Source organism: Sporisorium graminicola, chromosome SGRAM_1, assembly GCF_005498985.1.
Source record: "Sporisorium graminicola strain CBS 10092 chromosome SGRAM_1, whole genome shotgun sequence".
Taxonomy (NCBI): domain Eukaryota; kingdom Fungi; phylum Basidiomycota; class Ustilaginomycetes; order Ustilaginales; family Ustilaginaceae; genus Sporisorium; species Sporisorium graminicola.
This window is the reverse complement of record NC_043719.1, coordinates 2,370,384-2,396,959: the sequence shown is the minus strand read 5'-3', so window position 1 is coordinate 2,396,959 and position 26,576 is coordinate 2,370,384. Positions and strand designations below refer to the sequence as shown.

Sequence of the window (26,576 nt, the reverse complement as noted above, 5' to 3'; positions counted from 1 at the left end):
AGCCTCTGCCACCGTCGCCCAACCGCCAAGAGGCTGCCGTCTTCGGTCAGCACCGTTACGAACCAACGAGGCGAACAGTTGGTCAGGCGTTCGTCTCTATCTGGGCACGGGGACAAAGGGGTCGGCCGACTCAGCTGCAATCGACTTGCGCACGATGACGAGCTTTGATTGGTGCGAGGTGCAGCAGCTGCTCGAGCGGGGGTTGGCGGTGTTTGCAGTGGGAGCTTCTTGGCTCCGGTTCGAACTCCGAGCCGGATTGTGGTCAGCCTTGACTTGGTTTGCGTGTCGATCCACTGCAGCAGCTCGAAGCGTGAACAGCAGCACGAAAGGGCCAAAATCGAGCAAGCAAAACGAACAACAATGGAAAGTATTTATTTTCAAAACAAAATCCGGGATGTCGACTGCACGACAGCTGCACGGGTTGCAGGTTTTGCGGAGACCGATAGCGGAAGCGAAGATGCATCGCGATCGCAATGTGCTTCTTGCAACTAAATATCTGAGACCTGACGAGAGGAAAGAGGACCCGGGTCTCGTACCTCTGCTCGCCTGAACGGATATGGACACCGTCCGCGATCATGCAAATCCGGGCTGTTGCCGCTCCCGCTCGCGCATCCGCACAGAGGCCGGCCGAATCGAACTAACAATGAGCAAGCAAGCCCCCTTTCGGTGAGTGGGACGGGGACAGACACACAATTGTTACGTCGGAGTTTTCTGGCGTAGGGTAGAGCAAGCAATGGGTAGGCAGGAAATGCGTGGGAAGCGGAAACTCAACCCAGGGCATGGCATGGCACGGCGAGTAACCCACTGGTTGGAGCTCCATACTGAGCACATGTGCAAAAGCAGCTTTGTTGTCCCACGGAGCCCCTCAATCCAAAACAAGACCGTCGTGCAAGACCAGACGAGCTGCAAGCTGCAAGGACGAACAGAGACGTGGGGGGAGGAGAAGGCGTCGCTCGTTGTGAGGGAGAAGGAAAAGGCGAAGGGCAACAACGAACGGCCAATTTCTTTTGGACTAGCATTTGTTAGAGCCTCGCTGTTGAGAAATTCGCCGTCGGTGAAAATTTCCTTCCTGTACTTGTATCAGGAAATCCCTCTGCAGGGCAGGCTTGCGGAACAGGAAATTTTGTGGCTCGGAAATCGAGGCTGCAGGCTGCTGCAGATGAAACAGGCTGCGTATAGGAAAGCAGCATAGAAGGACGGGTCTTGGCAGACTTAGCGCTTAACCGCTTCCTTGCCCTTCCCGAGACGCGCCAATTCTTTGAGACAAGACTCAGCCAGCCCCGGCCAACCCACGCGACTACTCTTCTCACCTGTGCTTCTGTAAGCTATGCAAGGAGCCTTCCTGACGGTTTCAGCGATGTTTTGGCGAGTCAGCAACTACGGAGACCACCTCGAACTTGAGCTCTCGTGTCGTATCAGTAGCCACTGTTGTTCGCTTACCGAGCCTACTAAGCGCTGCCGTCCAAACCCTGCAAGAACTCGGATCTCTGGCTCGGCGGTGGCGACGTGGAACAGAAATTCCCCGCAAAACGCTCGTGCCTACAGCCTCACAGTCAGGGCAGACGGACTCCGCGCTCTCGTTGCCTCCTCAGTGGCAACAAGAGTCAAGTAAAGTTTTTGTTGGGGTTCGGCTGGCCTGTTACAGGAAGAAGCAAGGGGACTCGGGTCTTGACTCTGGGTCGCCGTGTCGACTCGGTGCCGTGCCGTGCCGACCAGCCACACGACTGCGACTAGCAACCCCGACGCAACGCCATGGGAAACTCTCACCGCCTCTTGCGAGCTGACGGCAATGCAACTCAGGAACATGGCGAAGCACTTTTCTGGCGGTTCGAAATGCCGCAAGATAAGGACGGCGTTTGTGTGGGCAGCGACGTTGATCGATCTTGCAACAACAGCTTACCAGTCAGGCTGCGCTTTTTCTGCCTTGTGCTGCCGATTGGGTCAGCGGCGGGAGACTTGATTTGTAGCACATCCAGCTATCTCACCGTAGTTCGTCCGTCTTCATGTCTTTGCCACTGCCCCCGCGCTAGAAAAAATTCATGCTCTCTAACGAGGTGAGACGCGGCGGGGAATGCTTCCTTTTAGACTCTTCGCTTCACTTGGTGGTGGATAAGCTTTTGAGCGTCGAGCAGCTGATGGCAGCGCCCCCACATACAGAACTTCTCCACAACCTCTAATTGGCTGGGGCCGGTGCAGTGAGCATGAATCTTTGATTCTGGGTTTCGCTCTAGCTCGCCGCGGTATAGACCGAAGAGAAGACCGGCTTTCGTGTTGGAGACGTCATCTTGTTTATTGAACTTCGTTGGATGATTCGCAGCGAGGCTGTTGCCCTTGATGGTTTCCTGCTGGTCTGTTGGCGAGTGTTGGTCCAGACACAGGTGAGAAGAATCGCCGAAGGTACTATCAGAGAACTATGGCGAGCATGATCCAGCGAAAGCTTTTCGCGACTTATAAATGTTGGATCTCAGAGAAATAACATTGCAAACCGTGAAGGATCAGTCTGCCACCCGAGTCCCGAACGTAACAATTGTGCCAGGCAACGAGTTCCTTTTGCGCATCTGCCCACAGACCATCTCCACATCTCATATCAAAATCTTTGCTTCGACAGCGGGTCTGCTCCTCTCACACCGCCGGCTATCGCTGCCGATGCCGCTCGCATACACGTCGGACTCAATAAAAGCCGATCCGATCAGCGGTCGAGCCGACAAAAGATGGACCTCGATGCGATGACAGGATCGTCGACAGTGTCGCCGGTCGTCGCTCCGGATGACTTTACAGAGTCGGCAGCATGGACGGCCGAGACCGAAATCTCTGCCAACGAGGTTGTTGAAAAGGAGAAGCTTGTGCGGTAAGTGGGAGATTGGCATGCAGTGTGTGACGGATTATGCAGTCTACTGACACTTTTGTCTCTACCAACACTCGTCGACGATCGACTTTGCAGCGAGATCATGGCCATGCAAGATGGTCTGCGTGCGCTCATCAGCCGCGTCAGCACGGTAAAAGACGACTGCAAGAAGGCCGAAGCAGACAACGAGATGTTGCAGACCTACATCGACTCGGTCACAAAGAGCCTTGCCGCCAAAGAGAGAGGCTAGCTACCATGCCGACATAGACAGCGTCATGGACGCTGTCACGAGCAAGGAGATTGAAGACGTTCCGCATGCATTCGATGTACCCCACTGGCTCGCACCACAACGATGCGCTTTATGGATGATCAGCTTGTTTCCGTTTAGCTCGACACCGAACAAACAGATTTGATTCGGTCCGTGAAAAAGCAGAGATAAGTCTGGCCACCTTCCTTCGCTTGCTCTTGCTGAGCCTAAAACCTTGAGAACCCTCGACCGAAGCTAAAAAAGGGATCATCGACAGCGTTTACTGTGATCAAGCCATGACGGACGTCAATCGCATGCTGATCTCGTCCAGTAGTAGGATTGGCAGAGACACTGAATGGTCGCTTTTGCGTTCCAAGACCTGGAACGTCGAAGGGGAATCGAGTTTATTAATAGAAGCGCACTGTGACGATTTTTCGATCCGCACGATCCATCGAGTGAGCGCCGCGCGATCTCTGTTTCTAGAACTCACCCACCCTTACAAACACCTTCCGGCAACGGCCAGTCACGCCTGTCAAAAAGATACAGAGAAAAGCAAACCACGCTCTGGACCCTCGGCTTCACAGCAAACATAATTCGGGTCGCCTTGCCATTGACAGGCAGCGCAGAACAGTCATCGGATAATGCATCACTGCTGCGCAGCCTGCATCAATGTCCATCGCATCGTGGCATCCACGCCTACCGAGTTGCCTTGAACCATATAATTGCACAACAAAACCGTCACATCCGTCCGCCAACGTCTCGATTTTGACGGAACAGTCTTGCGACTCTCAGTCAAAGCGACACACACACACAACCGAGACGGCAGCGATTGATGGTCACTTTCGAGCCAAAGCCGTGCCAAATTCCTCGCATCGAGGGCGCCTTCGGAATTGAAACTCAGACGACCGAAAACTCGTTTTGACGTTCCGCTAAAAAAGTTCAACTGCAGCACGCTCTGCACTGCATTCCACGTCCATCGCGAACCACTCACTCCCGATCAGCACCCGCGGAAGAGACGCAGGGGCAAGCACGTCACCCCCAAAATCTCGTTCGTCTCCCTTTGCGTGTGCTCTACCACAACATCTCTACACCATCATTGCGCCGAGCTTCGACTCAACCCGCTTTTGACGCACTGTCGACATTCAGCTGGCTGCGGCTGTAGCGTCTTTGCAAGCGCACAGCCCAGCAGACACGGGCTACCCCCACAAACATGGTGCTGCAAAACAAGTACAAAGCCAAAGCTTCCAGGCGATACAACTCTGAGAAGGCTACCACAGAGCACACCGAGCCTTCCTCGTCCAAGCCGGGCTATCGTACTCGCTTCGCCAACAAGTATGGCCGCAACAACAATGGCTTGAACAGGTCTCACGACGGGCAGCAACAAGCAGACAGCGACAGCGACAGCCAAGATGGCTCGATCGGCAGCAGCGACGAGGACGAGGACGGAGATGCAGAGTTTCCTAGCCTCGCAAAGGCCGCTGCGGCCTCCGACCCATCACAAGCACCTAGACCCGAACAAGATGCGTCGAATCCTTCCAGAGGCAAATACGCACGGCGCAAGCTGGGAGAGAGCAAGCTCGCAAGATTAGAACGACTCGAAGCCGCAAAGGATCCTCGGCTACCGGACGACGAAGAGCCAGAGCCCGAAGTCGACATTTCCAACCTGGTTGCTCGTGTTGCTGCGTTGGGCGACTCTGCCAGCACACAAGCCGGCATCGCCGAAGAAATTGCTCGCAGCCGTGGTCAGCACGAGACTGCCTCTGATGTCGAGAACGACATTGACCACAGCTTGGCATACCTCCACGAAAAGGAAAGGCAACGCCAAAAAGCCAAAGGTCGAGGTGGAGCTGTGCACTCGCCGCCGGACGAGGCGAGAAAGGCAGCCTTGGAAGCGCTCAACGTCGATGCGGACGGCAACGCCATTGACTATGAGGCTTTGCAAAAGGAGAAGGAGAAGGCCGAGGCGGTGCGGGCGCTCAAAGCGCGCTTTCAAGGTCATGGTGTGGGCGAGCGTCAACGTCAGGACGCCAAAACACGCACAGTCCCGTCCATCCAGATTGGCCCTCATGCCGCTTCACCATCATCCAGCAAGAGCTCTTCGGGTGAAAGCATGCCCAGCACCGATGGCGCCCCGGCCACCGGCACGCTTTCCGACAGCCTCGCCGCCGAGATCGAATCCTCGCTGGCTAAGGCACGCAGCAGCAGCGCCAATGCCGAAACGAGTTCGGTCGCCTCGGGCCGGTCCAGCTTCAGCACCACCTTTGGACGTCGCAAGTCGCCTCTTGCAGCCACAACGACATCCACTTCGCAAGCCGACAGACCGCACTCCGGCGGGTCGTCTTCTGCTGCCGTTCGCACCGAACGGATCGACAGCTTCCTGTTCAGCCTCAATGACCGCAGCCTGGCTGGCGGCAAGGACCCGTCGGTCTTTTCGCTTAGCTCAGCCGGGCTCAACGGCGGCAGCATCGGCAAAGGATCGAGTCCACAACTCTATCGAGGCTCGAACCGCTTCGACCCGCCACGCATGCCGCAGCAGAAGAGTGCGATGCCTTCGACGCCGGGCGAAATGGGAAGGCTCGAGAGCTTCTTAGACGACATGCTTGGGTAGAATGTCACCATGCGAGCGTTTCGAGTTGCTGCCCGGCTTCGATTCTCCAATTCGCGCCTTTGTGTAGGTCTATCGCACTTCGACGCACATTTATCCTCACACACGTATCCTCACACACGTATCCTCACACACGCACTCACACACGCACGTGCACACGTGTGGTTCACGGGAAGTTGGTCCCCTCATTGTAACTTTTATGTATCTTTCCAGACTGTCACCTGTTCTTTCTTCAAGCGTCACCCTCAAGTATCGTTGCTGTTGTTGCGCTTTCAAACGCAATTTCAAACATTCGCTTCCGAACAAGCGCTGAACATCTAGTGAATTTGGGTGTCAGAAGCTATCGGGCACAAGGTCCCACATGACTTTGGTGATGTGTTCCTGTCGACGTCGCGTGCCGCGGATCATGCCCATGCGGGCCAGCTCGTTGAGCGCGAGAGCGAAGCGGCTCTGCAACTCGCTTTCCGGCGTGGCCGTCGCATCGTGCTGCCGGGCGGCGCGACGGCGACCCTTGGACGGCGTGTCAGGGAGGTCCGAGTCGTCGTCCGACTCAGCCATGTCGTGGACCGGCCGCTTGCGCGTACCCTGCCGTCTCGACGGCGTCTCAGGCTCTCCGTCCCGCACTCGCTCCCCTTGTTCCGCTTCTTGCTGTTCCGACGCCTCCCGCCGTAGATCGCGCTCAGCTTCATCAGCGATCCGATCCACCTCGACCGTCTGCTTGAAGGCATCATACCAATCGGCCAAATTGACAAACTTGCCGCACTCCAGGTACAGCTGGAACAAGCGACACACGTCGGGCTCGTGCAGTTTCTTGAGGCTGTCCAGCTCGATATCGTCGAGCTCGTTTTCGGGTACTACGCTCAACGCGGCGTCGTAAAGGCTTTCGACGAACTCGATCGGCTCGGACAGCGGTAGCGTCAACCCTGCCCGCGTCGATGGGTCTAATAGCGTCGAGAGCGGGCCGTAGCAGTCGACCCAGAAGATATCGCGCAGTAGGTGCAGTGGGCCGTTGTCCGCCGCCGAGAAGCTGCGCGAGAGGTGTCTCCAATCCACCAAGTCGTGGACAGAGTGCACGATCCAGTCGGTGATCTCTCGTTTCAGGCCGAGCAGCTTTTCCTCCATAAGCAGCTTCCGTTGCACGCGCTGTAATCGCGCTTCACGCCTCTGCTGCGCGGCCTGGGCGCTCTCCATGCCCGCAGCCGCGGTGGCAGCAGCAGCGGCGATCTCGGCGTCTTCGTCCTCGCGGATGCCTGCCGTACCTGCAACGATAGTCTGTGAAAGGCGTTGTTGGAACGTCCGTAGTCCCGCGAGGAATTGTGCGCTCTGCGCAGTGATTGATGCACCCGCCGACCGCAGCTGTCCAGGCGGACAAGCCTCCACCTCTTCCGCCTCCTCTCCATCCTCAGCCATGGCGTTCTCGATCCGCGCCACCTCGTCCTCCGCCGCAGCCACCATATCATCCAGCAGCGTCTCGAACTCATCTGACAACAGCCGACGCGCAGCATTGCACAGCCTCGCCAGCCCACTGCGCAGCGTCAGCGCCGCAGGCGGTCGCCTCCCTACCTCCAATGAACCCACCGACGCATTTAGACACTGCATGACCACCTGCGTCAAGATCTCACTCGCGCGCTCCAGCTGCCGCTGCTCGTCCATCTCGGCTACCTGCTGTGCGGCCATGGAGGCGGCGGCGTTGCGAGCGTGCAACGCCTGCGCAGCGGTGCTGGCTCGACTCTGGATGCGCATGAGCGCTTCAAAGGCGCGAAATAGGAAGCGGACGGCGAACTCCAGACGGAAACAGAGCAGCTCGCGCGGATGGCGCAGCTTGTCAAGTTCGCCGAGGATGAACTGGTCGGAGCGCGACACTTCTTCCAGGAATTTGTTGACGTTTAGCTCGGATGGACGGGTCGAGTGCGTAAGCAGTGGCAGCACCAAGTCTCCTGCTTCGTCGGTGGTGAGGAAGGCGATTTTCATGCGTTCCACCATCTTGGGCGTCCAGCTGTAGAATCGCACACGCTTCGCCTGTCCCGGGATGGTGAAGACAGATTCGGGTTTCCCGGAAAAGTGGATGAAGCATGCCAGCCGAACCGCATCGAGAACCGAATCCAGATCGGCGTCTCTCTCCCAGTACGTCTCGCGGATGTACTCGAACGTCGACGGTCCAAGCGAGAGCGGGAGTTCACGTGAGGTGAGGAAAGTCTGCACAAGCCGTGACCAGACGACTTCCTTGCTGGGTAGGGAGAAGCGAGAGATGTCGAGCACGCGCAGAACTTGGCGCGGGATGTAGTCGATCCATGGCGCTGGCGCTGCTGTGGCGTTGGAGCTGCTCGAAGTAGCGCCGATGCCGTCGGCGGACACAGCGGCCAGGCCTCCAGATGGGGACGTGATGCCCAGCACCAGCAGGAGCTGCGGCCTGGACAACGATACTTGAGCCGCGCCGTGAGACGAGGATGTCGAGGTCGACGGTTCAACAACAAACGTCTGCAAGGCCGACAAGAGGTCAGACAGCACCGTCGGCTCGACCGATTCGATCATCGGCAAGTTGAGCACCAGTCTAGGCTGTCGCTCTGAATGCACAAACTTGTTGTGCCACCACGAGCCGAGCACATGAAGATCCGGCTCGACCTTCCCCGCGAAGGCAGCAGCTTCGACATCTGTCAAGTCGACGTGGCCAGTCGAGTCGAGGGCTGAGCCTTGAGCGATGAAGCGCGCTACTAAAAGGCGAAGCGCAGTGTACAGGTTGGAGCACTCGCTGGCGGAAAGCGTGACGACAATACTTGGGGGCCCACCGACACTTGCGTTGGAGATCTGGGAGACGAGACGGTTCGAGAAGGAAGACAGATACGGTGCCGAGGTAGAGATGAGCAGAGCTGTCTGAATACTCTTCGTTGAATCTCCAGTGATGCTCGAGCTCGGCCGGCTTGCGTCAGCGCTCTCGAAACCGGGAAGAAAGAGATCCTCCTGTGTGATCCCAACTTGCCCTAGAGTGGACGCCTCAGGATGAGAAGGCGTTGGTTGTGCCTTGAAAAAGGTGCGCAGATCGTCAAACAAGGAGCTGTAGACATCGTCCATACATCGGTCGAAGAGTGCTTCGGTTCTGTGGACTGCGATCTGGTACGATGCGTATCGGACACGCGCCGGGTCGCCGTCAGCTTCGAACTCGGCGAGGACAGGGAATGGCGGCCGATGAGGCAACTCCTGCGGCGCACTGCTCGACCCTGATACTGCCTTTTTTAGCTTCTTCTTCGGACGCCATGGTATTGTGTAGCATACGGAAGAGAGAGTGTCAAGGCCACTGGATGTCGGCTCCGTGTGTGACCTTGCAACAGCCGACATGACTGGCGTGACTGGCGCAAGTGTGTGGAGGGATGCGTGTACGATGGATGTAGAAACAGCGAGAAGATGCTCTGAAGATGCTGTCGGTCCACAAGAAGTATCTGTCTCGTCTCCAGCTGCCCAAATTGTGGCGCCTGTTGCTCTTTAGGTGTTGTGAGTATGCGGGTATGAACCAAGTCAACTGAGGTTGAGGTCGAGAAGGTGTGGGTGTCAGTTTCAGAAGCTCGGCTCTCGGACCAACACTTTTGACAGACAGCGAGCGAGCTACTCCACAAACCTAACAATTCAAATCCAACGCGAATTTCACGCGGTGGACAAGGCGATTCAGAAGCGGAGAAATTATTGGAGCCGCCAAGTCAAGCTGGCTAACCGCATTGGATGCGAAAATTCCTGCTTTTCTTCAGGCGACTCGGCTCAGCTGTGGATGGACTCAGCGGACTTACTGTCTCCACCTCTCGACGAGGAGAGGAACTGCTTTGGATTCCGGTTCGGTTCATCCCGAAAAGAGAGAGAGAGAGCGAGAGAGCGAGAGATTTGTTTGTAGTGCGTCACTCACTGCGACTGCCTGTCCGAATGACAGATTGGCCCAACCACACAATCGTTTTGGCAAACGGTCCATCCGCACACAAGGCCATCCACTTCAACACCACCACCATCACCACCATTGTCGCTGTCCGTCACATTCCCACGCTGGTCTGGCCAACCAACCTCGATTGCATCGCTCTACAACGGACACGTCGCCAGTGATCGCACACCTTCGAAGTCGGCAAATTCCCGGCCAGCAGAAACCCCAGCGATAAGGACCCTTGCTTGGTACTGACCGGCGCAGTCCATCTCTTTTTTAGGAATTTGGTGCCAGGCATATAGCCCTATCGTGACCCATCATGCCAAGAAGTACACGCAACTCGAAAGCTACAGCAGCAGATGTGGCAGCCACCAATGGCACTGCAGGCGGCAAGTCGGAGTCGCTCCTGCAAAGAGCAAACGAGGCCGACGAGAATGTCTTCCTCTTCGTCCCCAACTTGATAGGATATGCCCGCGTCATCCTCGCCGCGCTTTCGCTTTACTTTATGAAGGGCAACCCCAAGGTCTGCACGCTTCTTTACGGTGTTTCGTGTCTGCTCGATGCCTTTGACGGCATGGCTGCGAGGGCGCTCGGTCAGTCGACAAAGTTCGGCGCTGTTCTCGACATGGTCACCGACCGCTGCACCACGGCGTGTCTGCTTTGCTTCTTGACCGCCGCCTACCCACGATGCGCTGTCATCTTCCAGGGCCTCATTACACTCGACTTCAGCTCGCACTACATCCACATGTACAGCTCGCTCGTCACCGGGTCCACCTCGCACAAGATCGTCACCTCGGACGTTTCCAAGATCCTCTGGTACTACTACAACGACAGCAGGACGCTCTTCATGTTTTGCGCCGGCAACGAGCTTTTCTTTGTTTGCCTCTACCTCATGGACTTTTACAAGAGGCCGTTTGGGCTGGACATCGAGCCGCTGCTCTTCCTGTTTCCCTCCGCGCTCAAGGCATCGCCGTGGGTCGCGTATGTCATCAAGCAGGCACCGCAGCTTAGCTGGCCGCAGATCGTGGGCGCGATCACTTTCCCTATCTGTGCTGCCAAGCAGATCATCAACTGTGTTCAGTTCTGGAAGGCTGCCAAGGTGCTCGTGGGCAAAGATCTCGAGGAACGTCACAAGGCTCGCACCAAGTCGCTTTGAGTGCGGATGGCATTTGGCCGACAGTCTTGACAGGGTTCGCGAGCGGCCATGCCCTCACCGCGCGATGGCACTTCGGTCTGAAACGACGAGGTGGCCATTACGCACAGTCTTATCCGATCCAGCACTCCAGTGTCGTCGCGAAAGATGATTGTTCCTCCCATGGCTCGAGCAGACCCAAGTGTATCGGGCGGCTCTTTCTTCATATTCCCTTACCCTTTTACCCATTTGGGCTTTGTATCTAATACTCATCTCCGTAACATTACGCCGTTGTCTTCTTGGAGCCCAGGACGAATCTTTAGACACTGCAGTGGCATTTCAGTCGTGCTTTTTCGCCTCTACGTGTGAGCCAGTTGAGATCTATGTTGGTTGCGCTTTAGTTTGAGAAGACTTTCGTAGCTCCGGTGGCAGACGCTGATTCCAACCTCAGAGCCGCGTTCCTGCGTTTTCGCGTTCAGTGCTCAGTTTTGTGTGGAGGTTTTTTCCCTCGCAATTCAGCTGCCACCACCTTCTCCTGCTTCAACCGACCATGTGCCGGACCCGCTCAGCCAGGTCACACGCTACCATCAATAGGTAGTCTGTCAGGTATATCTCCATGCAGCAGCAGGCAGCAGGTCCTTCGTCAAGGTCGTCGACGCGCTTCGATCCGCTCCGTCTCCTATCCGAGATCCAAACCGACCGTTCTGCAGCGCGCGATCACGATGACGCCCCCGCTCAACCAAACGAAGATTCGGACGATGAAAACGACGACGACGATTTCATGTCGGACAAATTTCTAGTCACAGAGGAGCCCAGGCAGCCGCTGACGTATACGGACAAACGCAGGAAGCTTGAGGCGCATCATTCGGCCAAAGCGGCGCGCAGGTCTGTGAGGGAGCAAGAGGACGAGGCGCGCCAGGAAGGCCTCGATCGAGATCTGTTGGCGGAAGCCGAGATCATTGCTGGTGGCGGGAGGTTGCCTCCTGAGGGGAGAGACGGGGCCAGGAGATGGGACTTGATCGAGAATGATGCCGGAAAGGGGCAGGGACGGGAGGCGTCAGAGGATGGTACGGCGAAAGCGATGCGCATGATGCTGGCTATGGGCTATCGACGCGGTGAGGCGCTCGGGAAGAGGATGCAAGAATTCGCGGCGAGAAACGATGAGGAGGAGGAGGAGGAGGAGGAGGAGGAGGAGGAGGAGGAGGAGGAGGAGGAGGAGGAGGAGGAAGAAGAAGAAGAGGACGAAGAAGACAAGTCAGTAGGAGAACCGCTAACAAGCCCACCGGATGACACAGACACCGCATCGCTCGACACGGACGAAGAGAAAGAAGCTCAAAAGGAGCAAGAAGCCTCGCAAGCAAGGGAGGAGGACGAGTACTTGACCGGTGGTGTCTCCGCCGCTCCTTTCGCAGCGAACTTTGATTCCCGTACGGAGGCTACTTCCTCTCCGATGCGGATAGAGCCCCTCCGACCAGACCAGCGCTGGCTCGGTCCCCACCGACGCGCAGGGATCGGCATGATCCCCAAAACGTCACCCGACGTAGCTGCAGCCATCAGGGCTAAAGCCACCTCACAGCCTGCCACCGCCACCGCTCAGCAATCCCAAGACTTCCGCACGCGCATCGCGCACGAACACGCCCAACGCCACACGGCGAACCTGCTTTCCCGCGCCCGCATGACACTCATCCAAGTCGACCAGTCTTCCCTCCACATCGAGTACAGCCCGCTCTGGCTCAACAGCGATCTGTACCGCCTCCTCTCCGGTCACACCTCGCTTTCTGAGTCGGAAACGATCGATGAGAAAATGCACGCCGATGCATCGTTCAAGCACGCCGTCGAGCTGCTGCAGCTCGCGTTCTCCTCCGAGGACAACAAGCAGCTGCAGGAAGCAGAGACGTTCATCAGGCTCGAACCACAGGCGCAACTCGATCTGCTGCTCGACCGGCTGAGACGCACACATCACTATTGCTTGTTCTGCGGCTGTCAGTATCGAGACGCCGAAGAGTTGGCACAGCTCTGCCCCGGCACCACCGAAGATGAGCACGATTAATCACAGCAACGACGACGGCACACATTTGTTCCCCTAGCATATTGATACCCCACGAGCCGCTGCTCGCAATGCCACGCTTCCAACTCAACCTGACTCACAACCCTGACACACAAACGAAATCTGTGCTGAGAAGGAAGCTGTTTTGCAGGGACAAACTGATGGTACATTGGTGAGAAAGACAGTCCGGGCGCAGTTCAGTTGTACTGAGCGTACAGAGCCGTCGACGAAAACTTGCTGCCCTGTCGAATGACCTTGTCGACCGCATCGAGGAAATCGCGTTCAGTGGCCATCTTTCTTCGTGCGCGAATCGCAAACATACCCGCCTCGGTTGCAACGGATCGAAGTTCGGCACCGGTGGCGTTGGGACAAAGACGTGCGATGAGGTGGTACCGGATGTCCTTCTCCACGGACATGGAGCGGGCGTGGATGCGCAGAATGTGGGCGCGGCCGTCGTTGTCTGGCAAACCGAACTCGACTCGTCGGTCGAGACGGCCGGGACGCAGCAGCGCAGGGTCGAGCGTGTCCGGTCGGTTGGTGGCCATGAGCACCTTGATATTGCCGCGCGCATCGAAACCGTCAAGCTGGTTGATGAGCTCCAGCATGGTTCGCTGCACCTCGTTGTCTCCGCCTGCACCGTCGTCAAATCGAGCACCGCCGATGGCGTCGACCTCGTCAAAGAAGATGATGCACGCCTTCTTGGTCCTCGCCATCTCGAACAGTTCACGCACCATCCTCGCTCCTTCTCCGACGTATTTCTGAACGAGCTCGGACCCGATGACTCTGATGAACGTGGCGTCTGTGCGGTTAGCGACGGCTCGCGCACAGAGTGTCTTTCCGGTACCTGGTGGACCGTAGAGCAGCACACCCTTGGGGGGGTCGATACCGAGGTTGACGAAACGTTCCGGTGACAACAGAGGTAGCTCGACGACTTCCCTCAACTTTTCGATCTGCTCCTTGCAGCCACCCACATCGCCGTAGGTGACATCCGGCTTCTCCTCGACCTGCATCATAGTGACGGAAGGGTCGATCTTGGGCGGTAGTGGAATCTGAATCTGGTACTTGTTTCGATCGACACCAACGCGCATGCCCTCTTCGATATCTGTCGGGGCTACGCGTTCACCCAGTGAGACGACAAACTTGGCGATCTGCTTGACGTTGATCACGTATTTGTCCTCCTCGTCCGCGGTGGGGTGCGATGAGCCTCCAAACCCTCCAAGGCCCCCCAAGCCACCCAGACCGCCCGACCTGCCGCCTGCACTTCCCGAAGCGGCGCCTCCCTCGGACGATTCGCCGTCCTTGTCAGTTTCAGCTCGAATGATCTTGGTGCACCGTGCGACCTGGAGAGGCTCCTCCTCGCCCATGCGCTGTCGGTCTGCTGGCAGATCCCAGAGATTTGGTGGTGCGAGACCCGTGTCACTCTCCTTGACGCCCATCTTTTCGTTGACGCGCTTCTGCAGCTCCTTGATCTCGTTTTCGATGCTCTTGAGCGAAGCAGCATACGGACCCTGACCATAGGTCTTGAGAAGCTGGATGTCGCCCTCGTCTAGCGCGACAATCTTTTCCTCGTCCTTTGAATCGGCATCGGGCTTCTTGTACTTTTCCCAGTCAGCTTTGGGCGGCATGTTGTATGTGTAGTTGGTGTTAGGCTGCGACGTCTGGTGGGTGAGTTGGGGGCGGCTGGACGAAGGGAGAAAGGCGCAGGTCCAAGGTCAAAGACTCCGCGCGCAAAAGTCTAATGTGCTGTGGTTGACGTGAGAAAGCTGAATGATGTTGCGGTCGATCAGACAGTGGAAAAGGCACGGAAGATGGACGAGGTGAACGATGGTTGGAGTGAAAGAGAAGGTGTCACTTATGGCTCGTGGAGGCAAGAAGGCGTCGTCAACTTGGCTCGCCCGCACAGTCAACTCGAACACGCGCCTTTCCAACGCTGCGCTGAGCCCGACTCGATCACCAAAAAGTGGAGCAATACCAATTCCAACACATGTTACGTCGACATTGTTTCTCTCAAGACAAATTTTCAGCGCCTTAACGCGCGAGAGGGCCTGAGCATAGGGGCGGACTGCTTTCCTCGAATTCGTGGTTCTGCGAACGAGCCACTACTTGAACCAGAGAGGCGAGTGCGAAAGAGAGAGAGAGAGAGCGAGAGAGCGTCGGCTGCATCGCACGCATTTCAGGAATTTGTGAGTTTCTCGCACAAAGGCCTAATCAGGCTCAGCTTGGCGCTCGAACTCGGCTTGCACACGGCGCTTTCTCACTCTCACTCCACTTCTTGCCTCGTCGAATCATCGTATCGTCTTGCCCTCTCATCTTTACCTTCGTATACCCTTTGCCAACCCTCTTTCACTTTTCGCCTTTTGAGTCAGCTCGCTCGACACAGAAGCGTCTGCTCGAAGCTGTCAGCTCACCCTATCTCAACTTCGTTCCTTTCAGCACTCGGCTTCGCACAGCCTTCAGCCGGACACTTCCACCATGACGGACAGGAAGGATCTCCCTAAGATCCGCGACGAGGAGCGCGAGCGCCGCTTCGGTACAGTCTTCGGTGTCTCTGGTCCCGTCGTTGTCGCCGAGAACATGATCGGTTCTAGCATGTACGAGCTCGTCCGTGTCGGTCACGACGAGCTGGTCGGAGAGATCATTCGAATCGACGCTGATAAGGTCACCATCCAGGTTTACGAGGAGACTTCGGGTGTCTCTGTCGGCGACCCTGTGCTCAGTACCGGCAAGCCTCTCTCTGTCGAGCTCGGTCCCGGTCTCATGGAGAACATCTACGATGGTATCCAGCGTCCTCTCGAGGGCATCATGAAGAAGAGCGGTGGAATTTACATCCCCAGAGGTATCAACACTCAGGCGCTCGACCGTCAACTCTCGTGGGACTTCACCCCTGGCCAGCTCAAGACTGGTGACCACATCAGCGGAGGTGACATCTTCGGCTCCGTCTACGAGAATGCGCTGCTCAAAGACCACAAGCTCATGCTTGGCCCACGTGCCATGGGTACCATCACCCACATTGCCGAGAAGGGTTCCTACTCGGTCGACGACGTCGTGCTCGAGACCGAGTTCCAGGGCAAGAAGCAGAAGCACACCATGCTTCAAATTTGGCCCGTCCGTGCTCCTCGTCCCGTCGCCGAAAAGCTGACCGCCAACAACCCCCTGCTCACCGGCCAGCGTATCCTCGACTCGCTCTTCCCCTGTATCCAGGGTGGTACCACTGCTATCCCCGGTGCTTTCGGATGTGGCAAGACCGTCATTTCCCAGGCCCTCTCCAAATACTCGAACTCGGACATCATCACATACGTCGGATGCGGGTAAGTTGCGACCAACGATCGACCTTGATATCACAGCGAGAATGTTTGACTGACCCCTCTTCTTGCCTTTCCACTTTTTGCCCTCTTCGCCGTTCCATTTGCGTCTCTCACAGTGAGCGCGGAAACGAGATGGCCGAAGTATTGGCCGAGTTCCCCGAGCTGACGTTGATGAAGGAAGGCGAGGAATTCCCCATTATGAAGCGAACCACTCTGGTCGCCAACACCTCCAACATGCCGGTAGCTGCGCGAGAGGCGTCCATCTACACGGGCATCACGCTCTCCGAGTACTTCCGTGACCAAGGCTACAACGTTGCCATGATGGCCGACTCGACCTCGCGATGGGCCGAGGCTCTGCGTGAGATCTCGGGTCGTCTCGCCGAGATGCCTGCCGATTCCGGTTACCCAGCCTACCTGGGTGCCAAGCTGGCCAGTTTCTACGAGCGTGCCGGTCGTGTCGCCTGTCTTGGTTCGCCAGAGCGTGAAGGTTCCGTCTCGATCGTCGGTGCCGTGTCGCCTCCCGGTGGTGATTTCTCGGACCCGGTCACGTCAGCTACGTTGGGTATCGTGGGTGCCTTCTGGGGTCTCGACAAGAAGCTCGCACAACGCAAGCACTTCCCTTCGGTCAACTGGGATGTGTCGTACTCGAACTACATCAATGCGCTCGAGCCGTACTATGAGAAGAATCGACCCGGCTTCATCTCGCTGCGAACCACGGCCAAAAGCATGCTACAGAAGGACTCGGATCTGGCCGAAATTGTGCAGCTGGTCGGAAAATCGGCGCTGGGTGAGGGCGACAAGGTGACGCTCGATGTGGCCAAGATCATGAAGGACGACTACCTGCAGCAGAACGGTATCTCGGAGTACGACGCCTACTGCCCCTTCTACAAGACGTCGGGCATGCTCAAGAACATTGTCGACTTCCACGACCGTGCACAGGCCGCTATCGCCAACAACCCAGACATGACCTGGGCCAAGGTCAAGGAGCACTGCCAGGACGTCATCTACCAGCTCACGCAGCAGAAGTTCGAGAGCCCCAAGGACGGCGAGGAGGCCATCACCAAGAAGTTTGACAAACTCAACCAGGACATTGCCGAGACGTTCCGCACTCTCACCGACTAGAGAGATTTGCACGGCTCCGCTTGGCTCGACCACCGTTGTCGCTCTTTTGCTCACTCTCTCTCGCTCTTTCCAGATTAGCCCATTTCTTGCACCGTTCCATTTGTCCATTGTTTCGTCCATCTATACAAGTTATCTACGTGATATTTGTGTGGCTCTCGTGGTCGTCGATGGTGTGTGTGGCGCGAGGTGAGTAGCAGCAGGAAGACAGTGCGGAGACGAGCAAACCGTGGGACCACTTATTTACGCTTCGAATGGTGAGGACGCGTCAATTTGCTCAAAAGCACGCGCGCGCACAGTGAGACACTGCTGTGCTGCGCTGTCTAATTTTCAAATTCCAACCGCGGAGCGACAGAACAACACCTCGAAACAACAACACCTGTGGTATCTATCCATCACCCCACGATCAGCCTGTCACCACGTCCATCTCATCATCCCTTTTCGAAGCAGCGAAAGCACGCTTACTATCACTCCAACGATACACATTCATTCCCGGCACCGCATTTGTCGAACACACCACTTACACCACACATTTACAACAATGGCACAACGACCATCGGCAATGATGGGACCAGGAGGGGCAGGGCGTCAGTCGATGTATCCGCAGCCCAACAATCCGGCCAACATCATGTTTGGCGGTCCCTCATCGTCGGCAAACCAGGCGCGTCTTATCTCGAAGCAAGCTGAGCTGGAGGGTTTGCGTGCATTAAAGGATCAGTCGGCGCGGATGGTCAAGGAGCTCGAAAGATTGGCCGAGAAGGTCGACATCATGGCGGATGGTGGCGACTGTAAGTACCCGAGTGGACAACTTGCGACAGTATCTTGCATTTTGACTGACATTGAAGTTACTGGTCTTGAAATCTGGCAGCAATCGCATCGGTCATGGGATCGTGGCAAGGCGTCTTCCGCGCCATTCAGATCGCTCGAGGTAAGCTTTCTCCCCCACATCCTTACCCACTTATCTCTCCGTTCACTCGATCAACATCTCGCTAACACTTGCTCTCTAAACATGGTTGACGTTATCCACAACAGCTTCGACTGTCTTCACAAACCCCTCCGCAACCGACGCCAACTCGAGCGCAGACACGTCCACCGAGGAAGACGATGACCTCTACACCTACGGTCCTGCCTCGACAAGCAAACCGGCGCTCATCGACACCATGGTCAGGCTGCCGCTGGACTTGGACGGCGCCATCTCTCGATCCAAGGACGACAGTGCCGCCGACTCTTCGGCCTCTGTTTCGCAGTGATATGCGATCGCCCGGTTATCAGGGCGGGGAGGAATTGGATATCTTTGGTGTCGACTTGTACTTGTATTATTCCCTGTCTCACGGCTGTAATTATACGTTTGGACTCATTCGGGTGGCTCGAGCTGAGCCGCGCAGACTGATTGAGTACATGCGATCAGAGACAGGCGTATGACGACGAAGATCGATTGATCAGAGATACAAATACATGGTGCGGATGAGAACAAGACGAAACATAGGGTAAGTAAAGACGGATGATCTGCTCACGCACCGGAAACGACACCCTTCTTCGACGTATTGCCTGCTCCCGGCCCAAAGCCGCCAGGACGATGATGGTGGTTGTTCCACGTGGCATAGCCGTTGATACCATATGCTCCTCCTCCTGGGGTCAGCCCTTCCCTGAGCAGCTCGCGCAGGTTGCGCATGCGCTTGACCCTGCTCGTGTAACAGCCTGCGAACGATCTCGTCGCGAGCGGCAGCACAGTAGTCCGATCGCGCGATGCAGCGTGTGCGATCGAACCTAGTACCGAGACGAGTTCCTGATCCATCTGATCCTCGTCAGCACCCGCGTCAAACATGTCCATATCGTCGTCTTCGATAAACACCCCACCCGACCCCGAAGCACCACCGGCACCCGACGCGCCACCGGCACCCGTACCGCCCCCACTTGCTCCACCGCCGCTTTTGGCTTTTCCGTCCTTGACGGTCTTCTTCTTCTTCTCCTTTGGAGGAGCAGCTGCTGCGGCTGCCTTGGCCGCTGCAATGGCTTTCTCCTTTTCTTCGAGTTTGGCAACGAAGCTCGGGTTGGTCGCTTTCTGCCATTCGAACAGCAGCGTGTCGTAAGGTGCCGACCGGCCTTCGACGGCACGCTTGGCTCCCATCGAGTGAGATTTGCACGTGAGTGAGCGGGAACAGGGTAGTCCTTTGTCGTTGATGACGCCGCATTGCTTGTCGACGTCGATGGGCCCCTTGTTCTTGCGTCCGCCTTTCTTTTTCTCTTCGGCGAGCCGCTTTTCTTTCTTTTGCTTTTTGGTGAGTGGGAGGCCCGAGTCGTCGCCAAGGATGCTCTCGTCATCGTCTGCAGTAAAGAAGGCATGAGTTACTGGTCAGATATAAAGTAAGATATTAGTAGCGCAGAGTTGCCCAAGGAGAGATACCCACCATCCATCATCCGGCGCTTCCTAAGATCGCCTTCCAGTATTGACGGCGACACACGACCAGACGCAATATCTTTGATCAGCTTGCAATTCTGCTGATGGAATCCGAGTGCTTCCTTGAGCACTGGCTTGGTGCAATCTGCACATTCGACGATCTGCACCTCGTCGTCCAAGGCTGCAGGGCCAAAGTCGGTGACGACCGTGTCATCGTAGTGCCAAGCCGGCGAATCGACCATCGTTGCCGATGGCGAGCCTGCATCTGTTTGGTCAGCGGAAAAAAACGAGCCGCAGCATTTTGGAGCGAGGGACATTGCAGGGCCAAGTCAGCGGATGAGGAGCAAAGGACGAGGGTAGGCGGGTAGGATCGGAAAGGGGGGAATGCTTACCACTACGTGTAGCGTCTTCGATGTCTGCCCATGTTGGGGTGGCTTGCGTTTGGGCGTCCATGGTGATGCTAGATTGATTCGGTCACAAGAGATTGATGTGCCATAGGATACAACGACCGTCGGTCACTGCTCTTGCTTTTCGCAGAGTTGAAGAGGCGGTATCGGCGTGGACTGGAACCGCGAAAAGCTTTACAGAGCCCTCATCTGAGGACGTAGCCGCTACGTCGAAGGTGCAAGAACAGGGTTGTTGGGGTACAGTATCTGAGCTGCGAGGGCTGTTTTCCTCGCAGGATGACGAACTCGTCTGCCAAATGGTAAGTGGTAGGGTTCAAGGAAGCGAAGCAGCTTGTCATGCAGCTCTGAACGGATGCTTTCGCGGTGGGGAAGTCGTCCGATTGAACGAACGCGAATCCCGATCGATGCAGATTTTTCTTGCGGGGTACAGCCTAAATGCCTCCACCTCGTGCTCAGCCAATTGGCCTTCTCTGCTCGCCACCACGACCTTTCTCTTTGACCGCGCTGTCGTTGCTCGATCCCAAAGGTGTCTCCACAGGAGGCCAGAGCTTGACACTAGCTTTGTCGCTTTGAACCTGCCGCGTCCAAGAGATCTCGGAGTTAGAACGGGACAAAACCTCGACATGGATTCGGCAGGAAGGATTGAAGGCTGGACCGAGCAGGCACAAACTTCCTCGGAGGTACCACAACTTAGCCTCTGAGAATGCGGATCACGGTTTGGAACATTAACGGTTTACGGACCCTCAAAGGCTACCAGCCATGGTACAAGCTGCCGGATTGGGAGGCGTGCCTAGAACACCTGGGTGCCGACATAGCGTGCTTCCAAGAAACTAAAATGACACGCAAGCAGCTCACGGAACCCATGTGCATCCTCCCGTCCTACAACGCCTTCTTCAACTTCCATCCAACCAAAGGCTACTCCGGCACCGTCACATACGTCAAGAAGAGCGTCTCGATCCCACTCAAAGCTGAACAGGGCATCACCGGTCGTTTGCCCGTCACGAATGTCTCCACCAACCCATCGATACCCAACGAGCCGATTGGCTGCATTCCGGCGGACACTCGAGATGATGCAGAACCCCAGATATGGAATGCTCTCGACGAAGAGGGGAGATGCGTGGTACTCGATCTGGGCCTGTTTGTTCTCTTCAATGTTTACTGCCCGAACGAGACAGGACCGGAACGACTTGATTATAAAATGACCTACTATCAAGGACTCGCCGAGCGCGCACACCGCCTCATTCAAGCAGGTCGTCAAGTCATGATCGTAGGCGACATGAACATCATCCGTGACCCCATCGACCACTGCGATCCGGAACAAAGCATGAAGGAGCACGGCTGGGACCACTTCCATCAGCATCCGGCCCGGTCTTGGTTCCAAACTTTCTTGGCACCGCAGGGCAAGTTCCACGACGTCGGTCGAATGTATCACTCTCAGAGAAAGAAGATGTTCACCTGCTGGAACACCCTCATCGACGCAAGGCCGGCCAATTATGGCGTACGGCTTGACTATACTCTGGTGACGGAAGGGTTGTTGCCGTGGATCAAAGGCGCGGATATCCAGCCGGACGTGTATGGCAGTGATCACTGTCCGATTTACATCGACTTCTACGATGAAAGGGAGATCGACGGCAAGGTAGTAAAGCTTGCCGATCTCATGCATGGTGGAGTGGACCGCCTTCCTCCAGCACTGGCTGCCTGTCACTACGACGAGTTTTCTGGAAAGCAGAGAAAGCTGGCGTCTTTCTTTGGCACTTCCAGGAAACCAGCGCCGGTAGGAAAGAGTCCCAGTCCGGTAGCCAACTTCTTTGCAGATCAAGGAAGATCGTCTGTTGCTATCACGGGCTCCAACGTGATAATTTCGAATGAAGCCTGCATCACAGGAGGCCCGGATGTTGGGACTAACCTATCGTTATCTTCGACAACAGAGATGGAGAGCGAAGGAAGCTCGCTTGCTGATGCCCTCTTTTCACTACATTCACAGCAGGAGGGTCTCAACATCGAAGGCGAGGCGCCGCGTCCCAATGCCACCGTTGTCGGAACGACCCCATCGAATTTGGCGGTGGGGTCGGCGCCCTCAGCGCCTGAATCTGTTCATCCAACAGCTGCTTCGACACCGTCACCCACCAAGAATGCTCCAAGTCAACCCTCTCCGATTGGCAGACGGGGCGCGGCTCCTCTCAAGCGAGCAACCTCGGCGACCAAGGGCAAAGACCTCAGCAAAGCAAAGAATGGAGCGAGTCTCCGAGGGCAAACCAGTCTGCAGTCATTTTTCGCAAAGCCAAAGAGCACACCCCCTACGCCGTCCATCGAGCCTGCGAAAGTGATAGATCTCTCTCAAGAGACTTACGACCCAACAGCAGCGGCCTCTGCCGTCGAAGAGGCTGTCAAGAATGCCGATGGCACAATAGCGAGCAGTGCGCATAACACTTACGATTCAGCCGCGCCATTCGACGATACCGAAGACGCCATCTCCGACTTCCACGAAACCGCCAACGCCTCGCCGACGTCCCAACGCACCGCGCAACCGTCAGAGCAATCGGCCGCTGATCGTGTAGGAGCCTCACTCGCGTGGGGGGCCATCTTCAGCCCGGCGCCCGCCCCGCTCTGTCGCAACCATTCGGAAGCATGTCGTGCATGGACGGTCAACAAGCCTGGTCCCAACCACGGGCGCAAATTCTGGCTGTGCAATCGACCTGTTGGTCCTGGGTACGAGAAGTCCGGGCGCGCCAAGGGCGATGTCAATCCGGAGTACCGGTGCAACTTTTTCGTGTGGGACTCTGATCTGCGGTCTAAGAAGGGCAAAGCGGGCGAGGGAGCAGGAGGGGAGGGCAAATTTTTCGCCGAGGTCGGTAGGGAGAGGGGTCGGAAGGGTGGGAGGGTGGGCGAGCAGGTTGATGGGGAAGAGCTGGGTGGGCCGTGGGGGCCGCACAAACGCATCAAGACGGGAGACGCCTCGTAGGCTAGCGATGGGATTGGGAGCAGCAGTAATACACAGCATCATATTGTACAGCATTAGCCAGCAGACATGTTCACCGTTGAATATCTTCCATACTCCACTTCGGCCTCGCATGACGACTGTAATCTTGCGTCCTTTGATCATAGATGAGATGACCGACCCATGCGATCATAGCTGCATTGTCGGTACACAGCGACAGTGGTGGGAACTGAAGATCCACATCGGCCCTTCCTAACCCGTCGAGATGCTCGCGCAGCCTCCTTCGGAGAAAGCTGTTGCTTGCGACGCCACCGCTGCAGACGAGCGTCTTGATCTCGTCTCCACCTCCTCCTGCGCCTCCTTTACTGTCGAGGTGGATGCGCGGGTACGGCCGATGACGCGAATCTTGCGTCAAATGAGAAGGCCGAAGAAGCATGCTAAGCTTATCTTCGAGCTGTGCGCATGCTGCACGCTGAAAGGCAGCTGCGATGGACGCTTTTTCAGTTTCGGCCATGCCGCTACCACCGCGGGAATCAATGTGTCGCTGAGCCGCGGCTTTGAGACCCGAGTATGAGAACAACGGTTGGCCTTTGCAGGGTATCGGAAACACAATGTCCTCTCCTTCAGTTGCAGACCGTGCTGCGAGCGCTTCAAGTGCTGCCCCCGGAGCCGAAGTCCAAGGGATGCCCAAATCGCGAGCGACCTTGTCGAAAGCGTCACCGATCGAGTCGTCCTTCGTCGTAGCTAGAATGCGAAATTCCGTAACGCTGCGGGCGAGGACGAGCATCGTATGTCCTCCAGAAACGAGCAGCACCAGGAACGGAAACGTTGGCGGATGCGTTTCTGTTAACAATGGGGTCAGCGCGTGAGCCTGCATATGATGAACGTAGATCAGCGGTTTACGGAGCACAGCCGAGAGTGTCTTTGCCGCTGACAGCCCAACACCGAGACAGCTCGCCATTCCGGGACCTTGCGTGACCGCGATGGCGTCGAGCTCGGACGCAGCGATGCGAGCCTGCTCAATGGCAGTAGCGATAGTGGCCGGAAGGTTGGCATGGTGTCCGAGTGCGGCGGAGAGCGGGTGGATGCCGCCAGTGGACGAGTGGTCTTGCTTGGTCACGATGGACGATAGGATGGTGCGGTCAGAGGAGACGATGCTTGCGCACGAATCGTCACATGACGTTTCGATGCCGAGAATCAGCCTTGCTTTGTTGGTTGAAGCAAGGTCTGGGCGAGTACTGATGCCTCGAGAGCGTTTCGGTGGCTGTCGGGACCATGCCGACAAAGAGGAGCCAAAGCGAGCTGTGAAGAGTCGACGTTGTGCGCCGGCCTTTCCGATGCTTTGACTCCACATGTCGGGATGACTGGAAGGCTAGAACACCCTCTGAACCCGTTCAATTCGGTGCGATCAGCATGCTGCTGTATCGAGAAGATCGTGCTGGACCCTTGTTGCTGGTGAAGATTGAACAGGAAGAAGAAAATGAAAAGATCCCATGACCCCCGCGGACTTATCCTCCAAACGCCTCCGTGCAGCGAAAATCCGAAAGGACGACCAAACCCGACTTTTTGTTGTCTTGGCAGGCAGACATCTACTTCGGCATTTTATCTCCGCAGGATCTGCAGCTGTACCGCAAGGCTGATGCAGCAGAGGAGCTTACGGACTTTTTTGGCAGCGTCGCGTGCCTGGCGGCCTCATGCGTAAGCAACCCCTTTGTGTCACCCACTGCACTTCGCCAAAGCTCGGTCTTCAACGGCCGGTGCGACAGACAGCGCGGAACGCCAAGCCACCGCACGCTCGCACTGCGTACCACTTTCGGAAGGGCTAGCCGGCACACAGCAGTAAAAGGGCTCCAAGCGTCTCACGTTCGCCACGCAAATCGTACATCCCAGCGCGTGCATGCGCGCATGACTAGCAATTCAGGATCGGAACGACCTCGTGCTTCCTCGCTTGCCCCATGATAGCTCAATGATGTTCGACCTTGTGCTGCTCCAGCCCGGTTCTGTGCGGGATGACGGTCGAGTAGACCGTTTCCTTCCAACCACCACCTCTCATCGCCACACATAGCATCTTGGCCTCGACTCGACAAAACGCAACGCAACACAGCCAGTGATGAGCCGCTCCTCCACCACGAGCTCTTCTGGCTCGGGTGTCTTGAGCTGGATCTCACCGCGCACAGCGACACTAACCATTGCCGTGCTTGGAATCCTGCTACATCTCAACGTCTACTCTTGGCTAGGTGCGATCAACTCGACGCTTCCCGATGTGCCCAATAGAGATCTGGCACCCGCACCCCCGGCGTCGGCGGCGTTCGTACCCTCTCCCGACAGATTCGTGCACTCGGCAGCCAAAGCGGACCAGTTGATCGACTTTGCCGCACCATCCACCGAAGCCGAGGGAGCAGAGAACAAAAACGTCATTCTGCCGGAATGGGTCGCAGAAGCCAAAGCTTACCTCAAGGCGCAAGGGCTCTCGTACATTCCGACGCCAGGCGACACACCCACTCCATCGAACAACAACGCAGCGGCAGAAAACGGCAAACCTGCCGACGTGATCACATATGGTCGATACGCAGACGCATCCGACACCCTCCATACAGGCTACCAGAATCTGGACGATGGCGCAGAGGACGTCGAGCGCATGCAGTGGGATGCCCTCAGACTCGTGATCGGTACCATGAGGTGGTACATCTTGCTGAGCGTCATCTGCTGTTGCGCGGGGATCATCGGCGTGGTGCGCTCTCAGCTCATGCTTTCGAGACTGTTTCTGATTCACTCGTTTCTCGACTTTCTCTTGTCGACGCTCTCGCTGTTGGCGGTGGCCATCGTGTGTACCTACGCGAGCGTGCGTGCACACATCTGTGACGAGTTCGGCTCCGGTGAACTGCAGGCATGGCTCTCGAGCCAAACCAGCACAATACCGGCATTGGGCCCGGGCAACAGCGCACATTCCGGCCCCCACATAGCTCCAGCGGCAGGGTCAGCGATATCAGGCACGGCGTCTGATGTCACTGTAGCAGCTTCAGGGTGGGAGACACTCCTAGACGATGTCTTTGCATCCGAAAACTGCGAGGAGAGTTTCAGGACGACTCTGGTGCCGCTGCTGATGGTGTTTGGCCTGTTCTTCACGGCGATACGCCTGCAGTGCTTCTTCTTGGTGCAGCGCTTCTATACATCTTTGCTGAGGAGCAAGGTGCTTCACTATGGCTATGACACATCGTCATCGGTGGAGTCCGGAGCTTCGACGCCGCTCATGTCTCAGCATCCCTGGGATGTCTCGAGAAGGCGAAAAGAGTCTAAGCTTCTTGAATAGATGTCTTTGGTTTCGAAGCTCCGACGCTTCGACGCTGTTCCGTCGATTGTCCGATTCGCAAGGTCTGCAATCTGCACGTTCATTTAATCACTTTGTACTCTATCGTATCACTGTTGGGCCTCGCAATCGCAGTCGGAACTTTGTCATCGTCATCGTCATCGTCGTCGTCGTCGCCGTCGCTGTCGTCGAGTGCATTGCAGGTTGTAGCTGGTGAAGGAAGTGGAATTTTGGACGTTGTTAGATCGAGGTGCCCTGAGTGAGCGAGCGGCGGACGAAATTTTGGTGCGGAAAACAGTGGAGCTCTGTTGCCCGAAATTTCTCTCGT

The 26,576-nt window shown here is 56.6% G+C and overlaps 12 protein-coding genes across 12 annotated transcripts; 8 read left to right on the top strand and 4 right to left on the bottom strand.

The window, feature by feature from the left end:
- Positions 1–2,711: 2,711 nt before the first annotated feature.
- Positions 2,712–3,095, top strand: EX895_000851 (uncharacterized protein; the record flags this gene model as incomplete). Its single annotated transcript, XM_029881452.1, has 2 exons — positions 2,712–2,848; positions 2,942–3,095. 2 exons carry the CDS (start codon positions 2,712–2,714, stop codon positions 3,093–3,095), a joined length of 291 nt encoding a protein of 96 aa, XP_029742838.1.
- Positions 3,096–4,302: 1,207 nt separating this feature from the next.
- EX895_000850 (uncharacterized protein) lies at positions 4,303–5,700 on the top strand (the record flags this gene model as incomplete). The annotated part of the gene is made up of 1 exon (XM_029881451.1): positions 4,303–5,700. The coding sequence occupies one exon, from the start codon at positions 4,303–4,305 to the stop codon at positions 5,698–5,700; it is 1,398 nt and encodes a 465-aa protein (XP_029742837.1).
- A 330-nt stretch (positions 5,701–6,030) lies between these two features.
- On the bottom strand, positions 6,031–9,030 carry EX895_000849 (uncharacterized protein; the record flags this gene model as incomplete). Its single annotated transcript, XM_029881450.1, has 1 exon — positions 6,031–9,030. One exon carries the CDS (start codon positions 9,028–9,030, stop codon positions 6,031–6,033), a length of 3,000 nt encoding a protein of 999 aa, XP_029742836.1.
- An 884-nt stretch (positions 9,031–9,914) lies between these two features.
- EX895_000848 (uncharacterized protein) lies at positions 9,915–10,751 on the top strand (the record flags this gene model as incomplete). Its single annotated transcript, XM_029881449.1, has 1 exon — positions 9,915–10,751. One exon carries the CDS (start codon positions 9,915–9,917, stop codon positions 10,749–10,751), a length of 837 nt encoding a protein of 278 aa, XP_029742835.1.
- A 592-nt stretch (positions 10,752–11,343) lies between these two features.
- On the top strand, positions 11,344–12,777 carry EX895_000847 (uncharacterized protein; the record flags this gene model as incomplete). The annotated part of the gene is made up of 1 exon (XM_029881448.1): positions 11,344–12,777. The coding sequence occupies one exon, from the start codon at positions 11,344–11,346 to the stop codon at positions 12,775–12,777; it is 1,434 nt and encodes a 477-aa protein (XP_029742834.1).
- Positions 12,778–12,971: 194 nt separating this feature from the next.
- EX895_000846 (uncharacterized protein) lies at positions 12,972–14,399 on the bottom strand (the record flags this gene model as incomplete). Its single annotated transcript, XM_029881447.1, has 1 exon — positions 12,972–14,399. The coding sequence occupies one exon, from the start codon at positions 14,397–14,399 to the stop codon at positions 12,972–12,974; it is 1,428 nt and encodes a 475-aa protein (XP_029742833.1).
- Positions 14,400–15,246: 847 nt separating this feature from the next.
- EX895_000845 (uncharacterized protein) lies at positions 15,247–17,201 on the top strand (the record flags this gene model as incomplete). Its single annotated transcript, XM_029881446.1, has 2 exons — positions 15,247–16,082; positions 16,196–17,201. 2 exons carry the CDS (start codon positions 15,247–15,249, stop codon positions 17,199–17,201), a joined length of 1,842 nt encoding a protein of 613 aa, XP_029742832.1.
- Positions 17,202–17,739: 538 nt separating this feature from the next.
- On the top strand, positions 17,740–18,448 carry EX895_000844 (uncharacterized protein; the record flags this gene model as incomplete). The annotated part of the gene is made up of 3 exons (XM_029881445.1): positions 17,740–17,986; positions 18,067–18,126; positions 18,231–18,448. The coding sequence occupies 3 exons, from the start codon at positions 17,740–17,742 to the stop codon at positions 18,446–18,448; spliced, it is 525 nt and encodes a 174-aa protein (XP_029742831.1).
- A 260-nt stretch (positions 18,449–18,708) lies between these two features.
- On the bottom strand, positions 18,709–20,049 carry EX895_000843 (uncharacterized protein; the record flags this gene model as incomplete). Its single annotated transcript, XM_029881444.1, has 3 exons — positions 18,709–19,523; positions 19,607–19,861; positions 19,989–20,049. The coding sequence occupies 3 exons, from the start codon at positions 20,047–20,049 to the stop codon at positions 18,709–18,711; spliced, it is 1,131 nt and encodes a 376-aa protein (XP_029742830.1).
- Positions 20,050–20,706: 657 nt separating this feature from the next.
- Positions 20,707–22,965, top strand: EX895_000842 (uncharacterized protein; the record flags this gene model as incomplete). Its single annotated transcript, XM_029881443.1, has 1 exon — positions 20,707–22,965. One exon carries the CDS (start codon positions 20,707–20,709, stop codon positions 22,963–22,965), a length of 2,259 nt encoding a protein of 752 aa, XP_029742829.1.
- A 70-nt stretch (positions 22,966–23,035) lies between these two features.
- EX895_000841 (uncharacterized protein) lies at positions 23,036–24,295 on the bottom strand (the record flags this gene model as incomplete). The annotated part of the gene is made up of 1 exon (XM_029881442.1): positions 23,036–24,295. The coding sequence occupies one exon, from the start codon at positions 24,293–24,295 to the stop codon at positions 23,036–23,038; it is 1,260 nt and encodes a 419-aa protein (XP_029742828.1).
- Positions 24,296–25,051: 756 nt separating this feature from the next.
- EX895_000840 (uncharacterized protein) lies at positions 25,052–26,251 on the top strand (the record flags this gene model as incomplete). The annotated part of the gene is made up of 1 exon (XM_029881441.1): positions 25,052–26,251. The coding sequence occupies one exon, from the start codon at positions 25,052–25,054 to the stop codon at positions 26,249–26,251; it is 1,200 nt and encodes a 399-aa protein (XP_029742827.1).
- Positions 26,252–26,576: the final 325 nt, after the last annotated feature.